Raw genomic sequence first — 12,500 nt, 5'->3', positions numbered from 1 at the left:
TAGATACAAGCTTATATTAAGGTGTGTATTCGTATGCACAATGTGAACTGCAGTCAGTATAGGTGTTTACTTTAATGTGTGATGTCACTTTCATTCATGACAAGGAATTGGGACATTCAAAAGCAAAGACTCTCTTGGGGAAGGATGACGAAGTTGAAGGAATTCGAAGTGCAGGAGCTATTGGGCAAAGGAGGCATCGGATCTGTCTACCGAGCCAAGCGGATCATCGATGGCTAGGAGGTCGCACTGAAGAAAGTGCCCTTGGCGCGGATGAAATCATATAGACGTCGCAACGGGAAGAAAATCCCGAAGGAAGCTGCGCTTTTGAAGAAGGTGCAGAAGGTGCCCGGCGTCATCAAGCTGTATGATTATTTTATCGCCGATGATAATTTCTATATGGTAATGGAACTTATTCCGTCGGCCATGTCGTTGTACGATTATATAGAAAACGACAACGACCTATCGAATGTGCAAGTCCGAAGACTGTTCAAAAAGATTGTTACAACTATAAAAGGATGTTTTGAAGCCGCGGTCTCCCATAAAGATATCAAGCCCGAAAATATACTGCTCTTCAGGGACAAGAGTTCAGGCCAGCTTGATATCAAAGTAATCGACTTTGGTTGCGGAGAGCGCATTACGAGTTACAAAGGAACGGACACAGGCGGAACTCGAATTTACTAGCCTCCAGAATACATCAAAGGCGGCGAGTTCCTGCACATGCCCGCAACAGTCTGGAGCCTGGGCACTCTTCTTTACTACATGGTGTGCCGCCGTGATCCTTTCTACACAGACGCCTCCATATGTAGGGCCAGTCCGTCATTCCCGAAGAACGTTCCGAACCTTTGCCGGGACCTAATAATGCGATGCTTCGCAAAAGACCCTTGGGGCCGCCCATCACTCGACGGAATACTGTCCCATCCGTGGTTGGAGAATGAATCATCTTGCCTCTCCTTCGAAAAGGACGGAAAGACGGATTTCACTACCGAAGTGGAGCTCGAAACCGCTAACGTCGCCCGGAGAAATCCTAAAAGGAAAAAACGCCCGACGAAGCCACAAAACGTCTCTTTAACGACAAAGAAGAAAGGAAGGAAAAGAGACCATACTGAAGAGGATGACACGCTTCGTGGGAGAAAGAGGCGATAAAAATGATAATGCGCCCACTACAGTAATGGGACCACGGCTTGAGAGTCTTTGGACTTATTGATTTGTGCCACAACGGCCACTGAAAAAAAAAGGATGTTGTTAAGAAAAAGAAGATCCCTAAGGAAGAGGTTAAGTCGGTGCCAAGTAATTGGAAAAAAAGTCTAAATCTGTTATGAGTGGAAAGCTGCAATATGTGACAAGATTCAAGAACTTTCCAAAGATAAAAAGTGCAAAGTTCAGAACTGGAGACATCATGCCCTTTAGGATTCTGTGGAAACTGATAACTGTCTGGTTCAGCCGAATCAAAGCAAGACATCGTGAGAAAATGGGATTTCCAAAAAGTTTGAAATAAAGGGCATTGCTCCCTCAAGCGGCAGAGGGTGTCCCTCAGCTGAATAAAAACCTTTGGCGATGCTTTCAATATACAAAAACCCGACCACCTTTGCTCATAAAGGATGGCCGTCGTTCAAAGGCTCATTGCGATGGTGTTAATCCTTAAGCCTTGTTGAGATGGGGCTAGTTTAGTATCCTTATGAAATTTATACTGTTCGCCGACGATACCACCATTCTATGCTCTGATATAAATTCCGACAAACTGATCAAGACAATTAATGAAGGATTATGTCAGCTATCTAACTGGTTTTCAGCCAATAAACTATCCTTAATAAACTATCCAAAAATGATGAAAGCACTAAGCCGATCAAAATAAACAACGAAAAGATTGAAAAAGCGTCCGTCAGTAAATTCCTAGGCGTGTATTTGGACGATCAACTTAATTGGAAACATCATATAAATCACGTGATAAATAAGATGTCCAAAACTTTAGGAATAATGCATAAAATGAGAAATATCCTCAATGAAAATACCCTACGTACCATTTACTGTAGTCTACTACTACCACCATACCTAAACTACTATTCAGAAATTTGGGGTAATACTTATCAAACTAATCTTAAACGCATAATTACCTAACAAAAAAAAAAGGCACTGTGTATAATCTGTAATGTAGGTTACTTAGAACATACAAATAATTTATTCAAAAAACTAAATCTACTGAAATTCATGGACTTAATAAAGTACAAAACCGCCATTGTTATGCACCATATCTACAATAAACAAATGAATCAGAACATATTGAAATTTTACTCAACTTACGAAACAAGCTATGCGACTAGGCATACAAATGACTTCTTTAAAACTCAATACAGAACAACCAAAAAAGGCCAATACTTATCTATTATAGGTCTTAACACATGGAATAAACTTGAAAAGGAATTACCTAGGACAAAATGTTTATCAACATTCAAACGATATTTAAAAAAGTCATTAATCTAATATCAAAATAGCCAAAGCTATTAGCGTAGTTGACTTCAATCAAAATTGTTTACGTAAGAACCTGTGCCCATGAAGTGTGTATATATATATATATATATATATATATATAGATAGATATATATGTATATATATATAAGTATATATACATATACATATGTATAATATATATATATATATTTTTTTTGCTTGTAACCACGAGGAAATTAAAGATCGGAATACTGAACGTTTTCGTCTATTAAGACATTTTTAAAGTACATAGTGTCACAACAAAGTATAACTTAAATACAATGGTATAGAAAACAGGAGAGGACACTCAACGTAAATACGTAAGGATTATCTTACAAAGAAACAAAAATATAAATAAAAAAGCCTTCGGCGGGTTGTGTCTACTCTATCCCTTGCAAGAATTGCAATTCTTGTTATATTGGTCAAACTGGCAAGGAATTAAAACTTAGATTGAACCAGCATAAGTATAGTGTCCGTACTGGCCAATCTTCAAGTGGGATTTTTGCTCACATTAGAGACTACAATCACTGTATTGATTGGGACAATTCCCAAGAAATTGTTTCAAGTAATTCTTATTTGATAAGGAATATAATTGAATCGTGTCTCATTAAAAAAACTTTTAATTAAAATCTCAATTTAAGCACTGGTCTTTTTAAACTAGATAATTTTGTTATTAACCAAATTGTAGGACAATTTCCCAAAGCTCCGCCTTAGCCATCTTGTGTGACCTTTTTTCACCTGTGTCAACTGTCACCCATTTTTATTTATTTATTCTTGTTACTATTATTTTCTATTATATATATGTATGCGTGTGCATGCGTGCACATATATATGTATGTATGTATATGTATATATTTATTATTATTATTTCTATTTTTGTTTCTTTATAAGACAATCCTTATGTATTTATGTTGAATCACATGTGTCAATTGTCACCATTCTTATTTCTTGTTATTATCATTTATATTTTGTTTCTTTGTAGGATATTTCTTATGTATTTATGTTGAATGTCCTTTTATCACCTTGTCAATTGTCTTCCTTTTGTATTTATGTTGAGTGACATTTTATCACCTGTTTCAAATTTTTCACCCATTTTATTTATTGTTTTTACTTATATTTTTGTTTCTTTGTAAGATAATCCTTACGTATTTACGTTGAGTGACCTCTCCTGTTTTCTATACTATTGTATTTAAGTTATACTTTAATGTGACACTATTTACTTTGAAAATGTCTTAATAGACGAAAACGTTCAGTATTCCGATCTTTAATTTCCTCGTGGTTAAAAGCAAAAATCTTTATTCACGTGTTTTTTTGTGATTACTGTTGCATATATATATATATATATATATATATATATATATATATATATATATATATATATATATATATATATATATATATAAAACAAATCACTAAGGACACGTGACAACATTACTTGCAGAAACCACTTGGAAAATAAAAGAAATGAATACCAAACGTTTTCGTCCATTCAAGACATCATCAGGGTACGTTGTCGTACACAGATGATGTCTTGAATAGACGAAAACGTTCGGTATTCATTTATTTTATTTTCCAATTGGTTTCTGCAAATATATATATATATATATATATATATATATATATATATATATATATATATATACATATATATGTATACATATATTTACATATATGTACATATATATATATGTATATATATACATATATATGTATATATATATACATATATATGTATATATATATAATTATTATTATGTATATATATATATATTCATATATATATATATATATATATATATATATATATATTTTTTTTTTTTTTTTTTTGCCCCTGTTAGGCAAGCGTATTCAGACGAGGAAACCTTCCGGCAGTCAAAGTGTCAGCCCTTTGTGAAGTAAGGTGTTTTCTCTTAAATGAATAAATTGTCTTGGAAGGAGCAAAATGAAAAAGAATCCGGTTATCACGGATAGGTATTCGATATATGTTTCCATCATTCAGAGAAGTCGTTTATTTATTTGTTTGTCTATTTATTCATCTGTTCATCTATTCATATATATTTATCTTAATATATGGGTGCTTATTGAAAGGGCTTTGAGCGGGGGCTTGAAAAGACTCCCGTCATATTAAGCATGAGACTTTAGGAGTGGCACCATCATGGAAGGCGCTACACCAAAGGTTTCTCTGTCTCCTGTTGCTTGTCCACTGATATCAGGAACAGGGATATGTTTATCTTGTACAAGAAGAAGAAGAAGAAGATACAGCGAAGACATATCCGAGCACTATGAACCTGGAGCTGACTTCGCCGTGATCTCTCTCTGAACTCATTATTTCCGTGTTAAAGACTCGAATCATAAGCAACAAATGATGACTCTCTCTCTCTCTCTCTATCTCTCTCTTTGCATCTGCATAATTAGGTTTTGTTTAAGAGAACATAAGTTTTTACATGTAGATACAAGCTTATATTAAGGTGTGTATTCGTATGTGCAATATGAACTACAGTCAGTACAGTTGTTTACTCTAATGTGTGATGTCACTTTCATTCATGACAAGGAATTGGGACATTCAAAAGCAAAGACTCTCTTGGGGAAGGATGACGAAGCTGAACGAGTTCGAAGTGCAGGAACTATTGGGCGAAGGAGGCTTCGGCTAGGTCTACCGAGCCAAGCGGATCATCGATGGCCAGGAGGTTGCCCTGAAGAAAGTGGCCTTGGCTCCGATAAGGTCTTGCAGACGTCGCAACGAGAAGAAAATCCCGAAGGAGGCTGCGCTTCTATAGAAGGTGCAGAAGGTACCTGGCGTCATCAAGCTGTATGATTATTTTACCACCAATGACACTTTTTATATGGTAATGGAACTCATTCCGTCGGCCATGTCGTTGTACGATTATATAGAAAACGACAACGACCTATCGAATGCAGAGGTCCAAAGACTCTTCAAGAAGATTGTCACAACGATAAAAGGATGTTTTGAAGCCGGGTTTCCCACAAAGATATCAAGCCAGAAAATATACTGCTCTTCAGGGACAAGAGTTCAGGCCAGCTTGATATCAAAGTAATCGACTTTGGTTGCGGGGAGCACATTACGAGTTACAAAGGAACGCATACAGGCGGAACTCGAATTTACCGGCCCCCAGAATACATCAAAGGCGGCAAGTTCCTGCACATGCCCGCAACAGTCTGGAGCCTGGGCACTCTTCTTTACTACATGGTGTGCCGCCGTGATCCTTTCTACACAGACGCCTCCATATGTAGGGCCAGTCCGTCATTCCCGAAGAACGTTCCGAACCTCTGCCGTGACCTAATAATGCGATGCTTCGTAAAGGACCCTTGGGGCCGCCCCTCACTCCACGGAATACTGTCTCATCCGTGGTTGGAGGATGAATCATCTTGCCTCTCCTTCGAAAAGGACGGAAAGACAGATTTCACTACCGAACTGGAGCTCGAAACCGCCAACGTCGCCCGGAGAAATCCCAAGAGGAAAAAACACCCGACGAGGCCAGAAAACGCCTCTTTATCGATAAAGAAGAAAGGAAGGAAAAGAGACCATTCTGAAGAGGATGACAAGCCTCGTAGAAGAAAGAGGCGATAAAAAATGATAATGCGCCCACTACAGTAATAGGACGACGGCTTGAGAGTCTTTGGACTTATTGATTTGTGCCACAACGGCCACTGAAAAAAAAGGATGTTGTTAAGAAAAAGAAGATCCCTAAGGAATAAGTTAAGTCGGTGCCAAGTCATTGGGAAAAAGTCTAAATCTGTTATGAGAAAAGCAGAGAAAGGGGAAAGCGGCAACATGTGACAAGATTCAAGAACTTTCCAAAGATAAAAAGTGCCAACTTCAAAACTGGAGAACACATCATGTCTTTTAGAATTCTGTGGAAACTAACAACTGTCTGGTTCAGCCCAACCAAAGCAAGACATCGTGAGAAAATGGGATTTCCAAAAAGTTTGAAATAAAGGGCATCGGTCCCTCAAGCGGCAGAGGGTTTCCCTCAGCTGAATAAAAACCTTTGGCGATGCCTTGAATATACAAAAACTCGACCGTCTTTGTTCATAAAGGATCGCCGTCGTTTAAAGGCTCATTGAGACGGTGTTAACCCTTAAGCCTTGTTGAGACGGGGCTAGTTTAGTAGCCGCAAGGGCTACCGACTTGAAAACTACTCCTCTACTTGCAAAGTATAAACGGAAAGTTAGTTAACTTGCCTCCAAAGTATCCTAGTGACAGCACTTACTTGACGGGGACGTCAACTTGCAGCTGGGACTAGCGGCTACTAAACTAATCCCGTGTCAACAAGACTTTAAGCAATGTAGTTCAGTTCGAAGCTTTAAGATTCGTTTAAATAAACACCTGAGCAAGATGCTTTAATGCCTGCCATTTATTTGGTATTATTTGTTTATTTGCTTGTTATTATTTGTCTGTTTATTATCATTTGCTTGAATCATGGTCGTCCCAAGAGTGCTTGTTAGGCAACCACCTGTCAAAATTGAGATTGATAAATTCCCCTACTTAAAGGGCATACCTTTGAATACTAGTCAAGTAACATTTTGATAGGCATGGACAACGCTTGGCTCCTAAAACCATTGGAGGTTAGAGGGGGTTCAGGCGGGAATAAGCACCAACCTTATGCTACGCGGACCTACTTTGGGTGGTCTGTAAATGGCCCAATTGGTGCAGGTAAGTCATATAATGCCGGCTCGTGCTTTGCAAGCTCGATCGAAGCAGATGTTGAACGCTTGTGGATAATGGAAAATGAATGTGAAGATAGGGCACCATCTCAGAACGACCGGAAGGTTATCAACCTTTGGGATAAGGAAACACGATACGAAGATGGGCATTATGTACTGCCAATACCTTGGCGAGGCGACCCAAACTTGCCCAATAATCGTGACGTCGCCGAGAGACGATTAAGAAGTTTGCACATAGGGTTGGTGAAATGTATACTCTGAGAATATTTCAGATTTGCTAAAGAAGGGGTATGCAGAGTATGTTCCCGAGGTTGACTTAAAGAGAGATGACGGTAAAGTGTGGTACCTACCGCATCATGCCGTTACGAGCGAAACCAAACCAGGTAAGGTGAGAGTCGTATTCGACTGTGCTGCTCAAAAGAACGGAGTCAGTCTGAACAGTCAGTGCCTACAGGGCCCAGACCTGAATAATAAGTTGATTCACGTGTTACTCAGGTTTCGCCAATATCATTACGCCATCACGGCCGACATTGAGGCTATGTATCACCAAGTCAAAATTCCCATTAGCGATAGAGACGCTTTAAGGTTCCTATGGTATGTTAGCAATGAAATAAGAGAGTTAAGAATGACCTCGCATCCCTTTGGCGGAATATGGTGCGCTAGTAGTAGCACCTATGCCTTGCGGAAGGCTGTAGAAGACATGCAACCTTGTGAGGAAGTAAAAGACACGCTACTCCGGTCATTTTACGTTGACGATATGTTGAAGTCCGTAGCGTCACCTGAAGAGACAAATAAGGTAATTGAAGATACTAGAAGTGTCCTCAGACACGGAGGGTTTAACTTAACCAAATTCATGATTAATGACGTCAAATTGCTAGAGAGCATCAATGAGCAAGACAGGGCTAAGGAAGCAAAGGAATTGACATCAAATGTGCATAGCAAAGTGCTTGGGATTAAATGGGACGTCGAGAACGACTGTTACTTTTTCGTTAGTAAGGGTGTTCAAACACAGAATGTGACTAGACGAGTTATGTTGAGTCAACTTGCTTCGACTTACGATCCTTTAGGTTCAGTTTTGCTAATCATTGTTCCAGCCAAGATTTTGTTCCAGGAGGTGACTAGGCTTAAGATGTCTTGGGACGAAAATATTCCTATATCTTTGTGTCAGAAGTGGTTGAAATGGATAGCTTCACTATATGAAATCTCGAGACTTCGCTTCCCTAGATGTGTTTTGCCTTTAGACTGGAATGGTTGTACTTCAGAATTACATCGTTTTTGTGATGCAAGTGAGGTTGCAATTTTTGCTTGCACTTATATCAGGACAATCGATCAAGATGGGAAAGTACACGTAGCTCTGCTAGCCAGTAAAGCGAGAGTAGCTCCCATCAAAGGAGTTACTATACCAAGATTGGAAATTTCGGCTGCCGTTCAAGCAGCCAAATTAGATGTTGTTGTTAGAAGAGAGTTGGATATCCCCTTGCTCAAATCTAACTTCTGGTCTGACAGTACTATAGCTCTGGCATATATACAGAACGAGACAAGAAGGTTCAAGACCTTTGTGGCGAATCGTGTCACACTCATTAGACAGGTTTCAGAGGCTAATCAGTGCCATCATGTTAGTGGTGATGAGAATCCTACAGATGTACTATCTCGGGGATGCTTTGTACACAATTTGCCAGCCTCTTGGTTTAATGGTCCTCCCTTCTTGTCGAATTACAAGTGTGCATGGCCAGCACAAGATGATCTCGTAGGGTACCTTCAAGATGAAGACCCGGAGGTGAGGCGTGAGGTATATCCCACGAGTATCGTACAGACGTGTCAGTCGGGTGTCACCCAACACCCGATCGATACGCTGATTGAGCACTATTCAAGCCTTTACAGATTAAAGAAGGCCGTTGCTTGGTGGTTAAGGCTAATACAATTTCTTAAGAAGATTCCGCAAAATTCACCACTTGAGATCCATGAACTAAAGCACGCGGAAAATCTGATTGTCAAACATGTTCAAGGGCGTGCTTATTTTCATGAAACCAAGAACATTGAAGCAGGGAAAACTGTGTTAAAGTCCAGTTCAATATATAAACTGTCTCCTATTCTTATAGATGGTCTGTTAGTAGTTGGTGGTAGACTCAAGCATGCAGCATTGAATGGGCAAGCTATAAATCCTGTGATCCTCCCTCATAACCACAGGTTGTCTACATTAATTGTACGTGATTGCCATAATTTCTCTCATGGAGGAGTGGAATGGACACTCAGTCGGGTGCGTAAGAAATTCTGGATCATACGGGGTAGAAAATTGGTGAAACGCGTCAAAATGGATTGTATAGTTTGCAAGAGATTATACCAGAGATGAACCAGAGAATGTCTGACCTCCCTCCCGAGAGGTGTGAACCCGGGGGGCCAGCCTTTAGGTACGTAGGAGTAGACCTGTTTGGACCCTTCCATGTTAAAGTCGGGAGATCAGAAATGAAACGTTACGGGTGTCTTTACACGTGTTTTACTACGAGAGCTATTCACATTGAGAAGCTTGATAGCTTACAAACTGACGCATTCATCAATGGTTTCGTACGCTTCACAGCGAGGCGAGGTTACCCCAGTAAGGTGTGGTCAGACAATGGTACTAACCTAGTAGGAGCGAGGGCTGAATTAGCACGCAGTGTACGAGATCTGGACCGATCGTTGATCGTAAGGGAAACACGTCGACGTGACGGAGTGGTCGTTCAACCCGCCTTCCGCGTCACATCACGGTGGCGTTTGGGAACGCATGATAAGGTCTGTACGCAAGGTACTGTTCGCTTTGGTCATCAAAAGCCCCAGGATGATTGATGATGTTTTGCAAACCCTTTTTTGCGAAGAGGAAAGTATAGTCAACAGTCGGCCACTTACCAAATGCAGTGATGATGCAAGTGATGAGAGTCCGCTGACTCCCAATCATCTGTTACTCCTCCAAGGAAACTTCCCACTATCTTGGGGAGCCTTTCACGATGCCGATCCTTACCGCAAACATTGGCGTCACGTGCAACATTTAGCCAAACAATTTTGGACAAGGTAGGTTAGTGAATACCTAGTGGAATTGCAAAGAAGGCAGAAGTGGAATTCTGAAAGCCCGAATCTTTCAGTCGGGGATTTAGTGCTTATAATGAATGAAAACTCGCCCCGCGGTTCTTGGCCGCTGGGGAGAGTCCAGGAAGTGCGGGTGAGCAGTGACGGATTGGTCCGTAGTGCCCGTTTGAAAACTCAATTCAGTGAGCTCAACCGACCCATTACAAAACTTGTATTCCTTGAAGGCTCTATGTAAATGTTTTATGTTCTGTCATAGATATATGTATGTGATTTTTTTTTTTTTTTTTTTTTTTTTTTTAATCGTAAGATTCAAGGTGGGGGAGTGTTACGTCCATAGACGTAAATTTGTGTTACTGCTTTCACTGTATAAAAATCAGGAGTGGAATAAATGATTTGTATTGTACGTCCGTTAATGTCACGGTATAATTTGTGCATTGTATGTCCGTCAATTAGTGTCACGGTACGATCAGTTGTACAATTTCCCCCCATCACCGGCATCGACTTGGTCGAGTGTGGGAGAAGTTGTGGGTAGATGGTGTGTGGGGGCCAGCATGTCAAGGTCGTCTTCTCTCTAACTGGCATTAGTCAGAGTCGCCCAATGTGTGGGTTATACGCTGTTAGAGGGAGGGACAAGTCACGTATAATGTCGCAATCCTCCACTTCACCACTGTAATGTCAAACGAGTCAATGGACGTAGGGATCGGAGACGCACAAGTCGGTGAGTTGATGTGATGTCATTTCTTTGTATAATTTTGTGATTATGTACTTGATGTCAAATTTATGATGAGAGTTACGACTCTACGTATTGATTAATACTTGTGTATTTTCTGTTATTAATTGGCATTTACATGTATATTTTGTAGTTTTGTACGAATTTGTGACAATAAAAACATTCTTTTTAGAATGACCTGCAGTCAGCGTCCATTCGGAGCTCCATTTATTCCCTACGTATTATAAGAAGACAATAATTTGCCGACAATACCCTACAATATATATATGTTATATATATATATATATATATATATATATATATATATTATATATATTATATATATAATATATATATATATATATATATATATATATATAATATATATATAGGAGGTGCTTAGAGTGAACTCGTTAAACGAAGAGGAAAAGGAGAAGGAGTACAAGAGGAAGCTGAAGGAAAGTGGGAGGGTGTGAAGGATAGAGAAGAGGTAGGTGTGGAAGAGGAATGGAGATGGTTCAAGGAGGGAGTCACAAAGTGTGCAAAGATGGTGTGTGGAACAAGAAGGTCAGGAGGAAATAGAAGGAAGGGTAGTGAATGGTGGGATGAGGAAATGAAGAAGGTTGTAGAAGAGAAGAAGCGAGCATTCACAGATTGGTTACAAAATAGGACGAGGGAGTCATATGAGACGTACAGGGAAAAGAAAAGAAGTAAAGAAAAAGGTAAAGGAGGCAAAGAGGAGAGCAGATGTAAAATGGGGTAGGAGTATGACAGAAAATTTTGAAAGTAATAAAAAGATGTTTTGGAAAGAAATTAAGAGAGGAAGAGGAGGCGAATCAAGTAGAGAAGAAAAGGTAAAAGGTGCAGATGGAGAGATGATAATTGAGAAGGCAGTAAGGGGAAGATGGGCAGAATATTTTAGGGAGTTGCTTAATGTGAAGGAGGATAGGGAGGGAAAGATAGCTGCAGTGGGAAATGCTAAGAAAATGAGAGTGATGAGTGAGGAAAATGGAGGAGAAATAAGGAAAGATGAAGTGAAGGCAGTTGTTAAGATGATGAAAGCAGGTAAGGTACCTGGTATGGATGAATGCCATGCAGAATGTCTTAAAAAAGGAAGTATAGTGATGGTGGACTGGCTGATGAGGTTATTTAATGTTTGTTGGAGAGAAGGTAGAGTGCCGGAGGACTGGAGGAGTGCCTGTATAGTTCCACTTTACAAGGGAAAGGGGGACAAGTGTGAATGTAGTAGTTTCAGAGGTATTAGCTTGTTAAGTGTAGTTGGGAAGGCTTATGGGAGGATCTTGATTGAGAGGATTAGGAGAGGAACAGAGGGAGTAATTGGTGAGGAACATTGTGGGTTTAGGACAGGTAGAGGTTGTGTACATCAGATTTTTGTGGTAAGACATATATGTGAGAAAGCTATAGGAAAGGGGAAGGATGTTTTCTGGGCCTTTATGGATCTGGAAAAGGCTTACGACAGGGTAGACAGAAAGGCACTGTGGGAGGTTATGCGGATATACGGGATAGGAGGAAAGGTTCTCGGAGCTGTGAAGAGTTTTTA

The 12,500-nt window shown here is 39.8% G+C and overlaps 2 protein-coding genes across 2 annotated transcripts; both read left to right on the top strand.

Annotated features, from left to right (window-relative positions):
- The first annotated feature begins 270 nt into the window (after positions 1-270).
- Positions 271-681, top strand: LOC143020197 (serine/threonine-protein kinase pim-1-like). The gene has a single exon (XM_076176363.1). It carries the CDS (start codon positions 271-273, stop codon positions 679-681), a length of 411 nt encoding a protein of 136 aa, XP_076032478.1.
- A 6,357-nt stretch (positions 682-7,038) lies between these two features.
- On the top strand, positions 7,039-9,520 carry LOC143020196 (uncharacterized). Its single transcript, XM_076176362.1, has 2 exons — positions 7,039-7,159; positions 7,443-9,520. The coding sequence occupies exons 1-2, from the start codon at positions 7,039-7,041 to the stop codon at positions 9,518-9,520; spliced, it is 2,199 nt and encodes a 732-aa protein (XP_076032477.1).
- The last annotated feature ends 2,980 nt before the right edge of the window (positions 9,521-12,500 follow it).

The sequence above is a fragment of the Oratosquilla oratoria genome, chromosome 39 (genome assembly GCF_046742065.1).
Source record: "Oratosquilla oratoria isolate Oo_2021 chromosome 39, ASM4674206v1, whole genome shotgun sequence".
Taxonomy (NCBI): Eukaryota; Metazoa; Arthropoda; class Malacostraca; order Stomatopoda; family Squillidae; genus Oratosquilla; species Oratosquilla oratoria.
This window is presented reverse-complemented; position numbering and strand designations above follow the sequence as displayed.

Bases quoted from the DNA above. Each gene is read 5' to 3' on its own strand.
- LOC143020197 (XM_076176363.1), top strand. From the start codon at position 271: ATGAAATCATATAGACGTCGCAACGGGAAGAAAATCCCGAAGGAAGCT.
- LOC143020196 (XM_076176362.1), top strand. From the start codon at position 7,039: ATGGACAACGCTTGGCTCCTAAAACCATTGGAGGTTAGAGGGGGTTCA. The intron at 7,160-7,442 runs GTAAGTCATATA...AGAATATTTCAG, and splicing joins AAATGGCCCAATTGGTGCAG to ATTTGCTAAAGAAGGGGTAT.